Source organism: Aptenodytes patagonicus, chromosome 3 (genome assembly GCF_965638725.1).
Source record: "Aptenodytes patagonicus chromosome 3, bAptPat1.pri.cur, whole genome shotgun sequence".
Classification (NCBI taxonomy): Eukaryota; Metazoa; Chordata; class Aves; order Sphenisciformes; family Spheniscidae; genus Aptenodytes; species Aptenodytes patagonicus.
Genome location: NC_134951.1, coordinates 96,438,709 through 96,460,412, shown reverse-complemented (window position 1 = coordinate 96,460,412; position 21,704 = coordinate 96,438,709). Strand labels below are relative to the sequence as shown.

The window sequence follows — 21,704 nt, the reverse complement described above, 5'->3', positions numbered from 1 at the left end:
GAAAGAAAGACATCTCAGTAATCACATTAAGAACTATACAGTGTGACTCATTAAATTCTCTCAACACACATAGAGAGGACATTTCAGTATCTCAACTGTGCTAACAGGAAGCACGCAGGTGTAATAAAGTACCCCATGGAACCACACCTGGTTATCTGCCCCTTTGTCTCAGGGACGCACACAACCTCTCTGAGCCGATGGATTCCAGGCCCTGCAAAGGGATGGGCAAACCCCATTACAGCAGCAAAGCAGGCCACAGCATGACCACGATAGTACACTGTCATGTGCCTGACCTTTGCAATGATCCTGAGGAGCTGAGGAAGTCCACAGAGATTCTCTCCTGAGAATAACGACAGTCACTGACACCTTGATAAAACATACTGGATTTTCCTCAGTTTCCTACCTAACTACAGGTGTAAATGCATCCCTAACTTAACCAAAAATCCATATTAAGTACACAGGCATCTACCAAATGGCCAACACTGCAGAAAGAAGAGACAGTCAAATCCCTTAGTTCCCATATTAAACGTCAGTTTGACTCCACTACCCACCTCAGTAGCGAGGACCCACAAATTCACTACAGCAAATGAGACAGTTTTTCACCTCTAGAGTTTACCGATGCATACAAACCGAAGCGAAAGATAACATCAGAAGACACCAATCTAGTTTTAATCTCCCTGACAGAGACGAAGGTTTGAGGAAGAAGTTAATCAAGTTAATGGTCCAGTCAAGGTAATATGTACCACCGTACACAGCAGGCACTCAAAATAAAATTTTGTCACCTGAGAGTCACCTGAAACTGATGCAGCAGAGCCTTCATGGGCACCAAACAATGAAGCTCTGTCTATGCCCAGTTCCACCCTAGGATCTACTTGGGAAGAACCTAGGCCGGTATGAGCGGTATAGTCCTCGCTGCTGCTCTACAGTTGTGAGATGCCCAAAGCTGTTTGCTCTGGGCTGGATGTAACTGGGATGTAGCCCAGAAGGCCAACTGTATCCTGGGCTGCATCAAAAGAAGCGTGGCCGGCAGGTGGAGGGAGGTGATTCTGCCCCTCTACTCTGCTCTGGTGAGACCCCACCTGGAGTCCTGCGTCCAGCTCTGGCGCCCTCAGCATCAGAAGGACATGGACCTGTTGGAGTGGGTCCAGAGGAGGGCCACGAAAACGATCAGGGGGATGGAACATCTCTCCTGTGAAGAAAGGCTGAGAGAGTTGGGGTTGTTCAGCCTAGAGAAGAGAAGGCGTCAGGGAGACCTTATTGCAGCCTTTCAATACTTAAAGGGGGCTTATAAAAAAGATGGCGGCAAACTTTTTAGCAGGGCCTGTTGTGATAGGACAAGGGGGAATGGCTTTAAACTAAAAGAGGGTAGATTTAGGCTAGATATAAGGAAGAAATTTTTTACGCTGAGGGTGGTGAAACACTGGAACAGGTTGCCCAGAGAGGTGGTGGATGCCCCATCCCTGGAAACATTCCAGGTCAGGCTGGACGGGGCTCTGAGCAACCTGATCTGGTTGAAGATGTCCCTGCCCACGGCAGGGGGGATGGGCTAGATGACCTTTAGAGGTCCCTTCCAACCCAAACTATTCTATGATTCTATGATCTGGGCAGGAATTGCGGTAGTCATATCATTTGTCTTACGGCCTGCTCTGCACCAGGTGGGTAGTGAGGGAGGCCCTACAATCCACCAAGTCCTTCCGCTTCTCCTGTGGTAACATCACCACAAGGATAATGGCACAAATTTCCTTCCTGAAATTTGCCTAGCACCACATCAGTCATACTAAAGTTAATGCTGTGGGGCAGGCCATACAGACTACTGGAGCAGCAATCCACAGCAAGCACAGCCACGCCCTTCATTGGACCTCTGCCTCTTGAGCCTCCCTTGTTTGCTGAGGGCTAGAAATCATTCTGTGCTACTTCGTACAACTAGGAGAAGTTGAACTACACAAGTTGCCCTGAGATAATGCAGAAAATTGTTGTTAGCAGAGCTAATATTTTTGTCACTTAAAAAGGAATTATTTTGCTCCATAGAAGTGTTAAAAAAAAAAGACATTACCTAGAAAGAAGGACTGAACTTCTTTTACATTTTTCTGATTTAAGAAGAAGCACAGATTATTTCTCTCCCAACTCACAGATCTTTGTATTTTCCTGTTACGGAAAACTGAGCACCAGTGAAGTAAGAGGAAACAACTGGATAATTAGTAAAGAAAGGCCATTACAAGAAAGTGAAGTGAAAATAGAAGACACCATAGTGAAATATACTACCGTAGTTAAAACCCTTTCAATGTGTGCTCAATCCTTGTTGCTGAACTATCAGCTTTTAAGATTCAGGACTTGTGTCCCCACATAATTACTATGCTAGAGCTTTACAGTATCAACCTCTGAGGCTCGAGACAAGGAAGGTTATGATTTAACTTGTGTTTGCAGTATTACATACCCATCTTGATTTTCAAACATCTGTCACACAAGCTACATTTCTCTTTCCTTCACAAAGTTCTTAGATATGAACAGGATCACAAAGGATTTTGCTTTAGGGTCAGTTACTGCTTTCTGGTTCTCCAATACACAGCCTCAATTAACTTTGCTGCCTGCTTTTGAGCTGTGTCTTATTTTCCAGAGGCTCACGATGTGCCTCAAACACAATACCCCCTACATAAATCTCAAGAAAGTCCCTTCACAACTCTTCTTGCTTTTAACATTTGCTAGGCTGTGCTCAGCTGAGATCAGATCCCAAGTCACATCTCTCCCTCAACCTTCTTTCTTTCATCAGAAACCACAATGAGTGTAACAGACTACTAAACAATTAACCCTATCGAAAATGTTGTCCTTGAACTGTATCAACCTGTTTCTTAAACATTAAGACTCACAGCCTACTTTGACCCATATGTGAACACAACAATCAAAAGGGGGGAAAAAAGTTAAAAAAAATATTGAATTTTTTAGCTCAGCCTTGAGTGCACGCAGCATTCCCTGCACCAGCTCTCACACCCTGCACCTCTAACCAACTCACTCAACTCCAGCCTTGCCAGACAGGAGGCTGTCACTACGACTACTCCCAAACTGACCCACTCATCTGCCATACACAGCCCCTTCCATTTTCACAAGATGAAGGCTTCTTTATGTGTTCAGGCCCTTTCTCACTAACACTGTATGACCACAGGAAATCCCAAGACTCAGAAGTAGCAGGCATGACCATGAGGCAACCTGAAGTACCATCCTAGGAGAGTTTAACGCACTGCGCAACAGTGATACCAATTGTGTAGGGCACTCGCCTCATCTTTGGTATACCCCAAGCTCCAGGTGAGAAAGCACACTCAGACTTGAGAAAAAGGAGGTAATTAATTTAGTTAACTCTGAAACAGTTTTCCTTTCTGAAACCAAACACCTGTGAGCTCTCACAACTCCCCCCTCCCCCCAAAAATCACGCAGAGCCAGCAAAAGAGATAGTGCTACAATGTAGGAGCCCTAATCAACCCGCCCTTTGCATTCATCTCAATTTCTCGCATCTGCAAAAATTTGGTAAGATTACTGATTTTTTTATTTTTTTAAACAATGAGGGATTATGATGTTTCTTTACGGCACAACACCCACAACTCCTCACTACTGAAAGTTTCCAAAACAGAAATAACTGCCGAGACTGAAATGATTAATGCTGCTCATATTATTACAAGAATCTTTACAGCTTTGGACCATGCACTTGTCATCTACCTCAAGTTCTATTTTCTATGTCTGAATTCATACAATTCCCAGACCAAACTGTTTACATGAGATTTTTAAAAAAGCTTAAAAAAAAATCACACCAATCCAAGTTTGTGAACAGAAAGAATGTAGTTTTTCTCCTAAAGAGAGAGTATGCCCTCAAAGTTCAGGCTATCAATTAGGATTCAGGAGATGTGGGTTCAGTTCCTAGTTATTATTTAGATGCCCTGCAGCAGCATATACCTTATCTCCAGCCTTACCTTGAGTAGTATGATTACTAAATTGAGTTTCATCATCTGAAGTAGAACTGAGCGTTAATCCCAAGTCTTCTATCCTCTTCTTCTGCTTCTTTTGGGGGCTGCTAAATTCAGGTTCTGTCCTTCTCTTCATTTTTGCTGAAAGAAGATGATCACGCTTGGTAAACATTAAGCAAATTAACTTTCTCCTGCATGCTGAAAGGTAAGGCACAGCAGCATGGTGGCATAGATCATTTTACAGACTATTCAGTATTATGCTTCTCAACTTAAGTTTGCTCTAGGTAAAAGCATTGGCTTCTTTTGAACCTACCTTTTTTAATAGCTAGTCTAACTAACAAACATGAAATCTATGCAGAAGCTTCCCTACTAGTGATTACTTGAATTTCAAATCATTTCTACAACCTGCTTACCATTAAATGCTAGTAGATTAAGACAACCCAGACATCAGCACTTAGGTAACTTAAATATGTGATGGTTGGTTACTACTACTGAATCAAAGATTCGTTTTATCCAAACACACCAAAAAATGAGGAAATAAGATCAATCTAAGGATGAACATGCAAGGTGGAACCTATTTCTCACAAGAGAGTCAGAGCACCTCCGACCTCACCTCTGCAAATATTAATTAATAAAAGAGCTTTCCTACATGACTTCTATCACAGAACTTCATTAAATATGTGTACTCAAGTTGGGGGGTGTTTGTGTTTTTCACCAGGAATCACTGGCAAGATATCAAGCTTCTGGATGTGGCTGATAAACTTTGCATAAACCCAGAGAAAGGACTAACACTTAAGACGGAGTTAATAGAAGCTAGCTGGGAAGGCCTGCAGAGGACAAGAACCAAGGAACAGGAAAGCAGGTGAAAATTAAGAGGCACAGACGTCTAGAGCACTAGCTGATCCTCCCTGCTATTGATAAACAGCAATAAAAACCTATTGGTGTTTATTATTCTACGTGGGAATGCTGGGCTAGAAAAGATGCCCCAGCTCACCGACTCGAACCCTCTGTTATCAAACTTATTTCCACAATCACACACAGGGCAGCTTAAGACCCATTCCTTTATTTATCCCCACGACTCTGACTGCAAAATCATCCCACAACTTCACTGCGCTATGGCTAAGACATCTTTTCACTCCCACCAGAAGTTCATTTACAGCCAACTCATATTTATCTGCTCTTGTGTCGACTTTGGGGTTTTTTTCCTTGCTTGCTTATCTCTAACAAACCGAGAGCAATTTTCTGTTTCTTCTGAGATATTCTCTTATTAGGTTAACACGCTCTTAGCTCACCGCTGCTAGCTTCCCCTCAAGATCTCCACCCTCCTAACCCTACTAAGGGTCCCTTAGCGCATCTGTTTCCCCGCTAGATCTCAAACTACGCAAAACCGGCCGCAAGTTAAGCGACACCCCGTCCCTCAGGAGACGGGCAGCCGCCAGGGAAAGCCCCTTCCGAGCACAACCCGCAAGGGCCTCCACGACCCGCGCTCGACACGGGCGCGGCACCCCTCCGACCGCCCGGCCAGCGCTTCGCGGCCACGGCTTCTGCTGGTTTGACACCGCAGCCCGCGGGCCGCTCCTCCTCCACCGCCAGCCTCTCGCTCACGTCGCACCGGCCGCCCCGCGGGTCCGCCCGCCCGCCCGCCCGGGGGCCCCGCAGCCCCCCGCTCCCGCTCCCGGAGGCCACGCAAGCCGGCAGCGGGCCGAGCCGCGGCCCCCCCCCCAGGCCGAGGGCAGGCGGCAGGGAGCCCGCGGGAGCTGCCGGCGGCCGCGCCCCGCGCTGACCCACACACGCGCGCCGGGACCGGGGCCCGCGGACACGGCTCTGCCGGACCGGGCGGCACTCACGGAAGAGGAGGAGGCGGAGCGGGGACAGGCGGGTTGCTCGGGCCGGCTCCGGCCGGCTCCGTCTCCCGAGGGCCCGACGGCGGGGTGGGCGGGCGGGCGGACGCGGGCCCGTTCCTGCGCCGCCGCCGGCGGTTTCGTTTCCCCGCTCGGAGGCGCCGCCGTCGCCGCCCCCGCCCCCTCCCGCGGGTCCTCCCCAGCCCGCCGGCGCGCGACAGTGACGCGGCGCCGGCGCCGGCACCGAGGGGCCCGTTCCCGCAGGCGCGCCGCGGGCAGCCTCAGCCCGGAAGCGGGCCCGGCCCCCCCTCGGGTCGCTAAGCAACGCCGGCGGTGCAGCGGCCCGGCGGCCGGCAGGGCCGCCCCCTCCCGCCGCCGCGCCTGGGCCGCCCCGCTCCGCTCTGCTCCGCCCTGCCCGCTGCGAGCGGAGCGGGGCGGGGCCCGGCTTTCTGGGGAAGCAGGCAGCCGGCGGCCTCAGTCCTTCCCGGTGGAGGTGAGGTAGGGGTGCGTGGGGTGAAAACATATCGAAATTCCATGTAAAATGTTATATAGTTTCTGTAAATATATTGTATATGAAAATGCACATAAAGCGCGTTGACGCACAAATAATTCAGCCGCTGCCTTACAAGTGGCGCTTTCTAAGAAAAACGGCTTTTTTTATGCTTCTGAAGGAGGCCCACCGAACAGCAGCCCCAGCTCGGTGGCGGCCGCAGGCAGCACGGCCCGGTCCCCGCTCAGGGCCGCTGCGCCGCCTGCCCTGCCGCGCTGGCTGGAAACGTCCTTACTCCTACAGGCACCGCAGGTTTCCCGAGAAACTGTCTGCCTACGGGAAAGCCTATAGCCCGCTCACCGCCAGGCACTTCACCACTAACTAACTGCAACTCTGTTACTTGAGCAGAGCCAGAACAGGTTTTGTAAGGCCGGTGACGATAAAGCTTTTCACACAATAAAAGCCTAATACATGTCTACAGGTTATTTGTAATGAGGATTTCAAACACTAATTGAGCTGTCTCGTACTTCGCATTAAGCTTGAAACCCAGGGGCATACAGGTCAGTACACAGGCATGAATGCTTAATCGTAAAAACCAAAACAAACACGGTAGCACCACGGGACAGGAGTATACTATTTGGGAAGTGTAGTTTATAATTATCTAGCTGTTGTAAAGTATGTGTCTAAATATGTGAAGTTACGGCAAAAGAGACTGGCAGGAGGGAAGGAGGATTATGAGCAGGAAGCAAAACATTGACTAGTCAGAGCGTATCTTTGGAAAAAAACACTTAAAATGGGGGGGAGGGGCACGGCTGAATTATTAAACTGCCTGTTACATGTTCTGCAAAGTTAAATGACAGTTGTTGCTACGGCTCACCAAGCACTAACGTGGTAGATATGTGCAAGAGAAAAACGATTGTCAGACTGATCTTGGAATCCACAGATCTGCAGGAGTTAAACGGTGGACTGTCCCTCTGTGATGGTCCCGTTCCACAATCCGTTAGCGCTCCTTCCCAGCTATTCCTGCTGATGTTGATAAACAATACATTGCTCTGAAAGTGTTTGATTATCACACTACATGGCAGCTATCTTCCAACAGAAAGCGGCAAGTCTTGAACCTGCATCGAGCCTGCTGTGCGCCAACCGTGACTAGCTCGGAGTTGTAACCTAAATCCTGGATGCGAGACTGGAAGAGCACTTCCATGATGCCATCCCAAGACAGATAACAGTTCAGGGCATGTCATCTCCAAGGGGACATTCAGCTGTACAATCAAGTAGAAGAAAGGATCCAGGCCTTAGACCAAGGGAGAGCACAGTATTAGAAATATGGACATCTTTTCCAGAAGCTCAGTAGTTTGCCTGACACTTCTGTATGTCTCATCATCAGCTCTGGATCTGATAGTAGTTTTACTGAGGAACTTAGTGAACTGAGAGGAGAGGTCTGCTTTTGTCAGTGAAATGCTTTTGCAAGTGAACAGTATTATTACTTAACCTCTCTCCTCAGACCTTTACACACTATGCACCTACCAGTAACAGTGCAAATGGTTTGGTATACCACTTAGGTTCTTCACATTCTAGTGAAGAGAGGACACACTCAGAAATCACACCAAAGAACTACTCTGTTACTAGGAGTAGCATTATCCTTCTCTGCAATATGCATTAACACCAACGTAACAAAATAAATATATTTAGCAAAATGAAATGAGCAAAAAAAACCAGCACAGCAACATGGAAGAGATACACAGTGGAAGAATTTGCAGTCCTAGGTAACCAGAGTATTTTCCTCCTACTCCTCTTCATGAGGAATGCCTGTTCCAACGTCAGCCTATTTCACAAGTGTTTTGAGGAACCCTCTTCTCTCAGACATCCTAGAGAGCATATATTTACAAAAGAAACTTTCAAGAGCACATACAGAAAACGAACATTAAAAGGGAAAGAGGAAAACTCAAGATGTAATGACTCCTTCACAAAAAAAAAAACCTTACACTAAGATTTTAAGAAAGTTGCCTGGCCCACAGATCAGACCTACCTCCCCTGTTTAAGTCCTACCAATCAAATCTGTCAGAACGCACTACTTCCTTAGGACAACATCATCATTCATGCACCTTTTTAATGGGATCTTTCTCTAGTGGAAGAAGATAAGAGGTATGATTCTATCTACTAAATTACCATTAGGGTAGCCACAGGCTTTAAGAGTTGGGTTGTCTTTTATCAAGTCCTGCATACACAAGTCTCTCAAATAACTTTAAAATAGTAACACTGCTTACAGCAATCAAACATGAAGCAAAGTCATTAAAATGAGATAGTCTTGTGTTTTCTCAAAAAATCTAAGACAACTAGGAGAAAGACATTCATCTCAGTGGTTGCACCAAGGAAGACTAATGCAGAAATGGATTTATATTTTCCTTCTTAAACAAAATAAACATTGAAACAAGAAAGGACGTAAAAATAGCCAAAGAAAAATTATAGATGAGAAGGGCTTCCCCCATCCTCTTCTCACAGTGTAGAACAGTCCTTTCCACGTAACGGCTAAGTCAAAAGCATATGCCACTGAAAATGGAACTTCATAGACAAATTCATGATAGGATGAGGCAAGACTTGCTCAGTCTCTTAGGGATGAGTGATTTGCTGTGAGGGTAGTACAACCCATGGCTCAACAGCAATGTTCTGTAAACAATAAAACTAAATGCTTCCTTCTGTGCCTTGTGGTTGCCACAGATGCTGCTTTCCTACCCTGCCAACAGGACATTTCACTAATTCAGATAGCAGCACTTCTGAAGAGGCAGAGGTTCCTCTCTGATGCTGACAAGAACTATACGTGTTTCTGAAGTCATTGCTAATAACTTCTGGATGCGCTGCTTCCCAATTCTAAAACCCTTTACGCAAAAGCCTGAAGGGGGAACAAACCAAAGGTACTATATGAAAAGAGCACTAGCTAAGAAATTCTGGAAGATTTAATCTTCTCCATCCCTATTCTAACAGAAAATGAGGAACATCAACAGAGCAAATGGATGGCCAGCAGCTCAGCTTACAATGCATTTAAGCACTTAAGGCTGACAGGGTCCATAACCCACCCTTTGCTACCTTCACTGCCAGAGGCCTGGGATGACTCTAGCTGCCATATGAAATTCAAGAGGAAAACCCATGTTGGCACTTTTTCCTGATATACCTCTCCTGCCTGCTGGTGGGGATGGCCAAGTTCTCAAATAGCTTGGGCCATTCCCTCTGCTGCTTGAAGTAAGGGAAGCTGATATACACATTTAAACGTCATTCACTAAGGAAAGGGCAGTGACACATACAAACTGTTACATTATACCGAGCAGGTCACAAGCGATCATGGAAGCCTAGGTTTTGTATGTCAACCATCTAGCATAACGGCAGTTTGTTCTCTCACAATCCCAGTTTTGTTTTAGAGATCAAGCTTCTGTACATTCATTTAAAAAATAAGGTCCTTCTTCCAAATGCTGCTAGTTCTCAGCTCCAGCCTCTTCATAGAGTCTCTCCTTCCAGACGTCCAGTCCACTCATCCAGCAGTAGTCAACCAAACACCATTAGGATGGTTCTGGGCAGCACACAGGCAAACGAGTCTGCAGTAACAGTGTTTAGATAATGTAGTAGCTTTCATTATAGTAAGAATCCTCCTCAGAGTCCTCACTGTCACAACTGCTCATCGACAAGATGGAGTAGATGGAAGAAATGACACTGCTGTCATTGTCTGTGGCTGGTTTCACCAACACATTCTGTTTCTCTGCATTCAAAACACACAGATACAAAAGTTAGCAGTGACCACTGTACCCACAAATGCTAAATTACTAGCTCCCTTTGAAACTTACAGCTTCTCACTGTCAGTTTGCAATAGGTCTTTCAAGCTGCAGGGCAGAGGCCTTTTTCTATGTGGCTAACTATTACTGTGCCTTGCCAGGTAAGAAAGAAGGAAGGAACAAAATGTGGTAAGGAGCTCTCAAACAAGCAACGGTTGTTCAGGACACTTACGGCCCTATCAAAACCTCCATACATTTAAGAGTGCAAGCTGTCCTAGTGGTGCCCATTCTACTAAGGCTCTTGGAAAGGCTTCTTGGGAAGCTCTGACTGAGCTTCTCAAGTGCCACTTGCATCATTATTTCTCTTTCAGCTGGTTTCTTCTTAGGAATTCATGTTTAAATAGACACATGGTTATCTTCATCTCAATCAAAATGTTTCCATCACCAAATAAAAAGACTGCACAGAAACAATTCATCCTTACTCCTGAAGTGTGTCATGGTGAAGCTGAATGATTTCCTAATAGTCATTTATATAATTACAGCATCTACCGCATATGAAGGTAGGCTACGCGCTTACTTCCTTTTTGTTCAAACAAGCACGAAGACCAGTTCTGTATGGTAAACCAGTGAAGTGGGCTCCAACGAAGGCACCACTTCACCTAATCACCATTAGCTACCTGATGAGACACTGATAGTGCTATGGCATACTCTGCAGATATGCGTATTGCACAAGAGCAGTGTCAGTTCTGCAGAGGTGAAAGCAATTCACGACACCGAGCTGGGCAGGCCGAGCAGTGTAGCATTTCCTGAGGGAATCAAACTGAGTTGGTTAAATAGGTTATAATTTGGGGTTTGAACTAACACTGCTTAGCGATGTCATTCTGTGTCACCATGGATAATCTGAAACATTTCAAAAGCACCTTTTATTAGGTAAAAGGCTTGACACATTGCAAAATGAAGGATCATGCACTCACCTCTATGAGGGGAAAACAAGACAATTACTTAAGGGAACACAGCGATAGAAATTTGTTAAGGGGTAGCAGGAAAAGACTTCTACTTTTCAGCACCTAGATACCAGTGTCAAGTGCTCTAGAAACAAATTTGGAAGAGGGGAGCAGAACAGGAATACCCCATACTGGAGTTTTACTTAAAGCTGTCACTGTCATGCACAGTCCTTTAGCTACAACTAGGCAAGAGGTTATGCATTTAAGCCACAGAGGCTTTAATTCCACAAAAATTAACATGGCAGAGCAACTGCCAGTTCAGCCATACACTTACATGACACAACAACGTTCCCTTCAGAGATTTCCTACACAAATCTAGCACACGGAAGAGAATTCAGAGTTTCTCATCAGGCACTGCTCTGCTGAGTTTTTGCAATGATGAAGTCAATAGTTTAATCAGAAGGTGCCTGGTAAACTTTTCAAGGCCCATTCTATACAGTTTTGCTTTTATTTAGTGATCTCTTTGAAACAGCGTAACCTTTAGCATGGTTAAGTTGTCCCGCTCGACTGTGGAATTCATACTGAAGTCTTTTTCCAAACTTTTTATTAATTTTATTTTACTGTGCAGTAAAGCTAGTTACACAACGTATGTTAAAATTAGTTTTCTAGTGTTTCTGCTGCATTCCCCGAGCATCTCCTTGGTATATAGGTGCCAAAGAAAGTTGTACAAAATAGACAGAATGGGAGATTGTACTCATCATGCCACATCCACCCACCTCTCACCTTTCCGCCCTCTGATAAGGGTCAGGCGATGCTCTTTCATTTCCACATCCAGTTTTTCTACCATCCTGTCAATGCAGTTATCCAGCACCAGAGAGCGTGTCTTTGATTTGATCTCTTGCCTGCAGATAGGGCACTCCACTTTACGTTTCGTCCACTCATTGATACAGTAGGAGCAGAAGCTGTGCGCGCAGTTGAGAGTGACTGCCTGTGGAATTCAACGGAAGGATACTTATCAGAGCATGCTCACACAAGCATTGTCAAGAAAAAAATACTGAAGTCAGAAAAACATTAGATGAACATTTCCTATAATAGAGGTGGGGGGAGAAGCCCAAAGCCCCTTTTCTTTAGCCTTTGTAGGGGTTACACACACAAACTCTTCCATGCCAGAGCGCAGACAAGTTTTACGAGTTGGTTAATGGATTCACCGTAGATCACAGCAAGTCAGAAACGCACACAAAAAGAATTAATCCTATTATAAGTTTCCCCAATTTGAAAAGGATAAATTATGGAAAAACAGATACTGCAGAATAGCATCTTAAATTACTGAGAAACCAGAAATTGAAATTTCAGCTAGCTCTTAAGTCATTATAACAAGGCTAACACATCAGGTTTCCTGTAGTAGAAATTAATGTAAAGAAACTGAAGTTCTAGCAAAACACAAACAGAAATAACAGTCTACATTTCAGGCATAGCCTATCACTTCTCGAATCAAATGAAAGCAGGCCAATTTCTCAAAGAGTTTATCTGAACAATATAAACTGTTCAGGACTTCACTGAACGCTGCAACTCCCTTCCTTTACTAACCTCTTCCTATATCTAAACCTGAAGCAGTCCAACCCTAGTCAACTTAAAGCAAGGTCCACTACAAAACGATTCTTCCCCAAGCAAGCTGTCAGCAGCAGCTCAGAGCACCAGTTCAAAAACACCCAAAACTGCTGCAAGCCTATATGCATCCTAGGATAAGCACTCATCTCTCTGCAGGTAGAGACATTAAAGCTGAACTTACTGCCCAGAAGAGTTAGGGCAGACAGAATGGATTTCTGGACCAAACCTTACCCACAACTCACTGTGGGTCTGTTAGGACTGTTAAACTAGCGAAGTAAAGAAATAAGCTTGACTATTGCTTTACTAGAACTAGGGAAAGCTTCTCAAGCCTCTTCTTTACTGGCAAACCCATACCAGTTTAAACATACCTCGATAAAGTACTCAGAACAGATTGTGCACTGCAACTCATTCTCCAACACGTCATTCATCTGATTCAACACCTCTTCTTTTTGGGCTCTCACCTTTTCCTTCTCCTCCTAGTGGAAAAGTACATACGGTCATGTATCAACAAAGAACAAGGTTTTACTCAATATAATATTGGCAGGAAGTGCACGTGCAGGGGAAGGTAGTACAAGTAGAAAATCATACAACTGCAAGTCTCCACATGTCAAGTCTATGTCTATTATATACGCAGATCTGTAACCCCTCTCTCCTCTTTGTAGTCACGGCAGTATTGAGAATATTCCCACCCACTATAGAGAACTTACAAGCAAGAACAGCAGCCGTTACCAAAATTCCCTTCAGCCTAAAGAAACTACCAGCTGGATCAATCTTTTCAGAATCTTTTTCAACCTCTTCCTGGCATGAGTTTGGCTTAAGTCAACAGAATAGTTCTTTTGATGTCTGATGTAAAGAGCAAAACACCCAACAGACAAAATACCTCAAATATTTAAAAAAGGAAGCATAAGAATTTAAAACATTTATTTGCATTTAACTGCCCAATAATTTTTTTTTGTTTGGAGTTAAATTAGGCTCCTAGGTACCCACTCTATCTTCTAAAAATAACGGAGAAATTCTTCCAATTGAAGCTATACTTGAAACAGCAACAGAGTTCCAAAGGCGACATAAAAAAAACATAAAGCAAACAGCTAGAGGTGGATAACGTGATAATTTCCAAAAGTAAGACACAGGAAAGGATCTCCTTAATTATTTTCCACTCATCACCTTGTGTCAAGGACAGGAAGAAATGTGGCTTATCTCATTCATTATTCAAATTCCATGTTGTTTCAGTCCTACACTCCCCTGTAGGACTGCTGGAATACTGCAGTTTTACTTGAATACACTCTAACTGAAAATGAAGCACCTCACTTTTCAAACACACTCTTTCTTTTCTTTTTTTTTTTTAAAGAAAGGGTGGAATGGGCCCACTTCTCCTGCACAACACACAGTTCAGGTGCTCTGGGCTTTCTTTATGATTGAGAAAGATCTAGTAATGACTGTTCAACACTACTTTACGAACAGGGCAAGGTGTACCCTCCCCCAATCCTGGAAACTAGGGTCAGCTGCCACCTCAAAATCCAGGAGTTTTTCACTACAGGAGGCAAAGTACAGTCAAGACAAATTTTAAATAAACCACTTCCTCTGCTGCAGCATATCGTGTTTCACTTATAAATAAAACTGAGAATTCAGTTATTCCTTACCTTGGTTTCTTCCAGTTCTTTATTCTTAGCTCGAATTATCTCCTCAAAATCTTTTTTACTACGGCTCAGTTCTTCCATCAAAGCATGATGCTGTAACAATACCATCCCAGAAATTATAAAAGTGCCATTATCAGCTATCCTATTAAATATACATGGCCGTAATCATGAGGTTCAGCATACTCATTTCTCCTAATCTCCTCCTAAAAGAGCAACACACGTCTATATAAATTGGAGTGTTAAGGCAGTTTAGCCTTAACTTAAAATTGGAACGTAGTGCCAGTTATTTATGACCTTCCCAGATCATGGCACTTCTTATTCCCTCTCCCAGGTTACTCTTTCATTTCAGTTAGGTTTTACGGTCACCATTTTGAGTGCATCTGAGACATTTGAGTATCAAGGGGTATTTGACACATAAGGATCACAAAAACCTGTCACTATATGCAGGACTACCTGAAGCTGTTTTCAGATTAGCTTTCCAAAAGGAAAGGCCTTTTGGAAAAAGCCCAGGAAACCTAAGTGTGTTTCAATCTCTTTCAAAAACATTCCTAACCAAGAGTGAATTTTTTTTCATCTGGTTAAAATTGCCAAAACAACTTCCCTAAAACAGATACCCAGCAAACAGACCTCACAAAAAAGCCTACCAGCCCAAGGACCAAATTCAAATTAAAAAAAAAAAAATCATTGCAGCTACTTAATGCTTTCAATCTGAATGCACATTCTCACAATATTTGCTGGCAAATAGCAACTCCCACAAAGCGAGGTCTGCCACTTTCTGACAGAAATTTGGTCTGTAGATGAAGATCATCCAGTCTGCACCTAAGGCAAAGTCCTCATCTTCTACCAACAGGCCACAGCAGTAAGAAAGATTTCAGTATCTGAGTTACACAGTTAGACCAAACCTAGACTCATAACTACTTGCCTCTTGCAGGACCTGGGCCAACTGCTCCTTCAGATTCTCTTCCCCGTGTTGCCACTTTACTCCCTGGTGGGGGAAAAAAAAAAAAACCACCAAACTGAAGAAAGCAAGGAACAGAAAATGACTACTTTGCGCACTCCTTTTAGAGGATATGCTTAATGAAACAACGCTGGTTTTCAGCAAACCCTGAGCTGTCCCACTCTAGCGTTACACGTGTACGACAGAAATTAGAGCTATCATTTACTGTGAAGAGTTAAAATGGATATATCATTTACAGTTACATACTTGGAACACCTCCATGTTCTCCATGTTATTCTAGCTCTAAAGGCACTGGCATGTTCATAGAAGCAAAGAGGTCAGCAACAGCTTAAACATGAGAAAAAGCTGCAACTCTATCTTTGAGCACATTCAAAGAGGTCAGACATACCTACGGCTCCAGCTGAACTTCCCCTTGTGCCTAATCACACAACTCCAGACTTTCTGTACTTCTGATACAGGTATCTTGCCTTTAGCAGCAGACTTTAAAGGAAGTAACTGATAAATTATGAAACTTGCTCCAAGATGAATTCTTACTTCCTTTAAACCAGATTTTGAGCAAACTCAAATAGAAAGACTTCAGTTTGTTATCTAAAAAAGCTACTTATCAACATAGACCTACTGCTTGAAGGCACGTTGCAAGAAAGGATTTTTTGAAAGTACAAAAAAAAACCCCTCCCTCCTTCCAGGGATTAAGGCATGCAATAATTCACTTGCTTGGAAAGGGAATGGATTTGCCATGCAAACTGGGTATTAGTTCAGCCATATACTGAGAGAAATTCACACTTAAGGTGAATACTTTTCAACTTGTCCTCTCTGTAACCACAGATGATCAGGCGGAGACTTTTGATTTTTTATTTAAAAAACACATTTTTTTACTAACTGAAATGCTATACTATCTTGCTCTAATGAACCTGTTTGTAAAAAATTTTAAAAATTATTTTGCGCCTTTTTCCTAATTCCCCATGCAGCCCAATCCCTTCTGTCTTTGCACTTTCTTTTGGTACACGTGCCTGGAAGTGAAACACTTCCACAACAATTTTAACAGGAGTAATTTACACAAACATTATTTGTGTAACTGTATGGTTCAAAATCTTATTTTGGATCAATGTCTTGTATCAGGCATTCCATAAAAATGAAAAGACACAGGCCAAAAAGATTACCACCGTTATACCTCTAGCTTCTGCTGCTCTTTAGAAAATGTCCTCTCCAGCTCTTCCACCTGCTGCTGATGATGCTCTTGTTCCATGCACAGCTGGTCCTGCAACTCCCGCAGCTCCTGCTCCATTGCCAGGATCTCCTTCTGAGCACACTTCCTGCGCTTCTGCTTCACGTTCAGAACGGCTGCCTGCTTCTCCTGCACTTTGACCTTTAACTTCATTATATCTACTAGAGTTTTCCTCAGCATTTCCAAGCCAGTCCATGACTGTGCAAGACCAGAGCCTTTCTGGTCCTTATGGGGGACAGGCACGGCTTTCTTGGAGTGTACAGGGCTACTACGCACTGGACTACTATCCTCCTCACTTGGTCCAGGAGAAGGCAGCTTGACATCCATCCTCTCTGTTAACTGTTTGGCCTCTTCTACCCTTCCCCATGATTTACCCAAAGGTTCATTGTCACAGGACACTCTGTCTCTTTTGGATCTGGAGTTTGAAGGGCCTTCTGATCCAGACGTCTCCAATTCCTCCAAACTAAATTTACGTTTAGTTCTTGAACTCTTAGCTTTCCCCAGGTCATTCCTTTGGGCTAAAAAGGGTCTGATTTTCTCCCACTCCTCTTTAATTACTTCATACTCATATTCAGCAGTGTCTTTGTTTTCCAAAGGCACTCCCAACTGGATACGGTCTCCTTCAGTGATAGGATAGGCTTTTGAGGGATCCAGGCGCTGTTTATTAAGCCAGACTCCATTTAGACTCTGCAAATCAACAAAGAATCAGCAAAATTTAATATGCAGTTACAGAGTCCTCTGCAAGTTGTTTCTGGCAACTGTAAACATATCCAGCCTCTTCAGTGTTGCAACCAGAACAAGCTACCTCTTTAAATAAACCTTGCAATATCCAATTTTTTTGGCTTAGTGTCCCATTTATTACAGTTACTGCATTGTATTATTTACCATGCATTATTCCTGCATTACAGATTTTGTGTACAAGCTCTAAGAACAACATTAATATATGCACTTGTGCAGAAGGAAAAGAATGAACTCTAAGGGGAAAAAAACTGCCCAAAAGCTTCAGAAGAAGTAAGAACTAACCAACAGAAAGAAAAGACTCCGCAATAGATCATTGTCAAGAACATAGAATATTGCAGTAATTATTCTTGACAATTAATGTCACCTGAAATCCAAGAAGAAACTAGAAAAGAAAAAGGAGCACAGTTTATACCGCTTAAAGAAAAAAAGAGACAGTTCTACATAAATACAAGAAGAATATAAACAAGAAGGAAAATGCTCTTCTAGAGATAACGTTCAAAGCAGAAAAACGGTTTTAAATTAGGCACTAGCTCAAGAAATAGTTTTGAAAAACAGCAAAACTGATCTGTGCTCAAGATGAACTGCAGAATCATTAACAATTGATGTATCTCAAAGAGACTCAATAAAACAACTTGACAAAATGGTAGCAGTGATAACACAGAGGAAGTGTTAGTAGCTAATCTCCCATAGATGTTTCCAGTCATGCAAAAACTCTAAGTTTTGCAAGTTTATGTAAGTTCTGCAACAGTTTTGTTTGAGCAGTGTAATTTTAATAGCAGCCACTCCATTCCTTTCTGACTAGTCTGCTGTTGACCCAAGCATCCTTCAAATATGCATGACGTTGAACACTTTTTGTTCTACCACTGCTGTTTTAAAGCAAGTTACTGATTTTACACTTTTCAGCCTGAATGAGAAAGTGCAGAGATCATGATATTAAAAAAAAAACCAAACACATTACTGAAGTCAAAGTGAGACATAGCTGAGGACTCTGATGTCAGCACTTTATTCTAACCAGCTGAGGAGGACTTTCAGAAGAAACTCGTTGGAACATAACATGAAGCATGGTTTTTCTAACAACAGATTCTTGTTATAGTTGATTACAATTAAAGCAATTGTGTCACTACAATAAGGAGTATCAGTTTATCCTTTCATTAGCAGTACAAGAACGTTATCCTTTTGAATACTGCCAAAATTCATAGCATTCTTTTTTTTTTTTTTTTTTTTTAAGAGAGTAACACAAAACAGGTTCACAGACTGCAAAGCGCCCTTGGCGAGACTACACTTGTCTGAAAAACGCTAAACCAAGAGACAAATCTACATACAGAAAGCAGTAAGGTTTGCATCCCAATTGCCGCAGACTGAAGCTTCCTGCTGGAAGTGCACAACAGACAGGACACATTCCCACAGACCTTCGATCACACTTATACCATATAATATCATAGCCCATACACTGTTTGAGCCCAAACAGGGAATTCTCTTCAGTGACTCTCAGAGTACAAGGTCTTTAATCAGTCTCTGTACCTTGTTATCCTTGACAGTCCACTGCCCTTCTGCATTTTGCTGGAAAACACAGTGCTTACGAGAGATCATCAAGGGACAGGTTTTTGACACCAGCTGGTACGTGAGATCTAATCCTCGGCCTATAGTTACCTAAAAATAAAGTAGTTTAGTAACTGTAATCAGCAACGACATGGTAAATTCAGTTTATGTGGTTTCGATTCAAGTACACAAGAAATCTATCTAGATTAGCATCTTATAGCTATTTCCAAAAAGTTCAGGATAATATGATTTTTTTTTTTTTTTGCATTTAAATTCAAGAATAGATAGAAAATGGAAACCTGCAAATTTTGAAGTATTGTCTTTCTCTCCCACTGAGGAAGATTTGATTGCTCTAAGGCAGGTTACAGCCTTGGTTTCATGGAAATCTTCGTCAGCAGCAAAGCTGCTCAAAGCCGCTCTCAATCCATCCGCATCCCACCTTATTCATTACCTAACTAAACACCATTTCTTCAAACCAGTACAATTGTTCGTGGGTCTCAAGATTACTTCCTACCACCTTCTTTTGCTAATTGCATCTGTTCAACTGTCTGTAAACAGGAAAGATTGAGGAAAAAATAGCCCAGAAAATGGCCATTAAAAAAAAAAAAAACCCACACGTAACCATGCCCTAAATGCGCAATACTTTTGTAAATCACACCATCAATCTTAAGTCTCAGAAACTAAGCTACATGTAGTTCATAACCAGTAGTGAAAGTGATCTAAATCTGATTAGATTCTAATAGCATCTTTGGAAGAAGGGATGTAATTTAATCGTACCGTTTCCCAGTATCTCATTAAATCTGATCTAACTGCAGGCTGCCATTTAAAGTACGGCTCTGCTCTCCCTCCCTCCACTGCCTCCTTTGCAAGATCTGATAATCACACACACTTTTCTTATTCATCTGTGCGTTGCACAAGTTTTCAGTCAGCTTATGTAATTAGACAACTTCATGCATCCAGCGTAGCCTCAGATGAAGGCTGCCCTTCTTCTCCCCCGCAATCCCAACTCATTTGCATCACACCTTCCATTTCCTACAAGATGGCAAGATGCTGCAGTCAAGAAAAGTTCATTCACTACACATTACCTGAGCAGGTCTCACCTTGAGTTGCAAGCAAGAACTCGGACTCCCATGTCATAACTAAATGCAAGGAAGCAATCTAAGATCATGAAAGCAAACTTAACCACGTTTGATCCCTACCTCTTAAACACTTCATACATATTAGTGTTCTGCCAACGTGGATTGCATATGTAAGAAGTACAGAGACTCGGGCAGGTTCAGTTGTAAACTCGGCTTTGCACTTGTCCCTGCAGTTGCAACAGAAAGGCCTAACCCACGTGACCGATTCTTAGTGCCCAGTCACACACATCTGGGGGCCTCACGCACTAATACAAGCGAGACCAAGTAGGGCCAGTCACAAAACTTCCCCTTGATCAAGTTCACTGAGCAAACTGCGGCGGGAGGCTGAGACCTTACCACTCGCCTGCTGGAGTTCGCTGCTGCCCACAGCAGTACTGGCAGACCACAGCACGTCCCCACGCCTCAGCAGTGCAGTCTGGCACTGACACTGAAATCCCCAGCGAAAGCAGTCTGTGCTAACGCGCCAGCCTGTGACCTGGCAGGCCTGCAGTACCAGGACGCCGTCAGTCCCCCTGTTGCCTGTGACAAGGAACGTAGCGCTGTGCAGACAATCAGAGTAATAACACCTTGAACGAGAGTCTCTGCACAATTAGCGGAGCCCTGGCTGCACGTTTTGCAGATGTATTAACTCAAGTCCTTCACTGGGCACACTTGCGCACACCTCATGGCTTCAAACCTGTGATGGGAGAGCAACAAAACTACACGTTTGCTTGAAGAGTTGCCTAGCATTGAAGGATGAGTTAAGAGGGGTGCCTTCTGCAACCCGTAAGCACAAAGGAATAAGGTACAGCATGAACCCACAACACCCGACGGCCTGATTGCGACCGCCAGAACGGCAATCCTCTTGCAGCGCCCCATCCTCAACTCACGTGTTTGCCCGCTGGGTTCAAGGGAAAGAGCACGAGGCCTCATTTGGGCTTTTCAATTAAGAAACACGATCACGGAAAAAGGGTTAGCCCTGCACCATGCCAAAACATAACTGAACAGATTTAGAACACGACCTCGTTTACACCTGAATAACTTAAGCCACGCAACTCAAACACATTACACAGTTAACCGCGCCAAAGCATCACCTCGTCAATCGGGCTAAGGATTTCCCTCCCCCCCCCCCCCCCCCGCTACTGTCACACAAACAAATCCCGTTTAAATACGAGGCCGTCCCGAAATACACCAACAGCCGAAGACTTGGCACTCGCGGCTCAGACGCCCGCCCGCCCCCCGCTCCCTCGCGCGTCACCGCTGCTCCCCCTCCCCGTGCCCGTGGGAGCGCCGGGCAGCGCCCCACCGAGCCGCCCTTCGGGGAGGCCGGCCGTGCAGCGGGGGGAACGGCCGGCTCCTCCGAACGGCAATTAACAACCGCTGCTCGTTAACCGGGACGGGGCGGGGCGGGGCTTTTCTCTCCTAGGAAACGCAAGAAGGAACAACGAGGCTCCGGAACAAAGCGCACCGGGGGCCGCTCGCCCCTGCCCCGCGCGGGCCCAGGGAGGAGCAGGCCGCGACGGGGCTCCGGCCAAGCGGCGCCGGTAACGCCCCGCCCCGGGCGGCACCGGCGGCCGTGCCTCGACCGCCCACCCGCCCCCTCCGAGGGGCCGGAGCCCGCGGGGAGCCGAGCCCGGCCCGGCCCGGCCCGGCCCGGCGCGGCTCACCTGCGTGCCGGCCTCCAGCAGGAGCCAGTCGCCGCTGGCCCCGACCCGGCGGAGGCACCAGGCCAAGCGCGAAGCCCCGCGCGCCGCCATGGCGTCCGCCCGCCGCGACAGGCGGGAGCAATCGCTGCGGCGGCGCCGGCGCTCTCGCGAGGCGAGAGACGGCGTAGCGGCCGCGCACCGCCCGACAGCCCGGCTAATCGCACCCGGAGCGCGAGAAGAGGCTGC

The 21,704-nt window shown here is 44.8% G+C and overlaps 3 protein-coding genes across 8 annotated transcripts in view; 1 reads left to right on the top strand and 2 right to left on the bottom strand.

Moving 5' to 3' along the window:
- Positions 1–4,898, top strand: part of CCDC167 (coiled-coil domain containing 167) — a 42,259-nt gene extending 37,361 nt beyond the window's left edge. Inside the window, exon 4 of the mRNA XM_076334373.1 lies at positions 4,669–4,898. Within this exon, the coding sequence (XP_076190488.1) occupies positions 4,669–4,721 (53 nt within the window). The 3' untranslated portion in view covers positions 4,722–4,898. The remainder of the gene's footprint in view (positions 1–4,668) is intronic.
- Positions 1–5,865, bottom strand: part of CMTR1 (cap methyltransferase 1) — a 29,877-nt gene extending 24,012 nt beyond the window's left edge. The window contains exons 1-2 of one of the 2 annotated variants that reach the window (XM_076334371.1): positions 5,798–5,865; positions 3,957–4,091 (exon numbers count right to left, since the gene is read on the bottom strand). In XM_076334371.1, coding sequence (XP_076190486.1) covers positions 3,957–4,086 — 130 coding nt within the window. In that variant the 5' untranslated portion in view covers positions 4,087–4,091; positions 5,798–5,865. Of the gene's footprint in view, positions 1–3,956; positions 4,123–5,797 lie in introns of those variants that run through there. The other variant, XM_076334370.1, reaches the window with a different exon arrangement.
- Positions 5,866–7,885: 2,020 nt separating this feature from the next.
- RNF8 (ring finger protein 8) lies at positions 7,886–21,569 on the bottom strand. Of its 5 annotated transcripts, XM_076334369.1 has the most exons (9): positions 20,170–20,885; positions 18,994–19,242; positions 18,677–18,805; positions 16,361–17,101; positions 15,154–15,216; positions 14,235–14,324; positions 12,963–13,070; positions 11,770–11,974; positions 7,886–10,029 (listed from the first exon to the last, which is right to left on the bottom strand). In XM_076334369.1, exons 3-9 carry the CDS (start codon positions 18,743–18,745, stop codon positions 9,884–9,886), a joined length of 1,422 nt encoding a protein of 473 aa, XP_076190484.1. In that variant the 5' UTR covers positions 18,746–18,805; positions 18,994–19,242; positions 20,170–20,885; the 3' UTR covers positions 7,886–9,883. The 5 variants fall into 5 exon arrangements, with proteins under 5 accessions (XP_076190484.1, XP_076190479.1, XP_076190482.1 ...); XM_076334364.1 differs by lacking the exons at positions 18,994–19,242; positions 20,170–20,885 and adding an exon at positions 21,480–21,569; XM_076334367.1 differs by lacking the exon at positions 18,994–19,242 and having other exon boundaries at positions 19,795–20,885.
- Between the last annotated feature and the right edge of the window lie 135 nt (positions 21,570–21,704).

Coding starts and splice junctions, on each gene's coding strand:
- RNF8 (XM_076334364.1), bottom strand. CDS start 21,569: ATGGCGGCGCGCGGGGCTTCGCGCTTGGCCTGGTGCCTCCGCCGGGTC. Junction 14,325..15,153: donor TGGCCCAGGTCCTGCAAGAG/GCAAGTAGTTAT, acceptor GTATTGTTACAG/CATCATGCTTTGATGGAAGA. Junction 11,975..12,962: donor GTTCTGAGTACTTTATCGAG/GTATGTTTAAAC, acceptor TGAATTCCACAG/GCAGTCACTCTCAACTGCGC.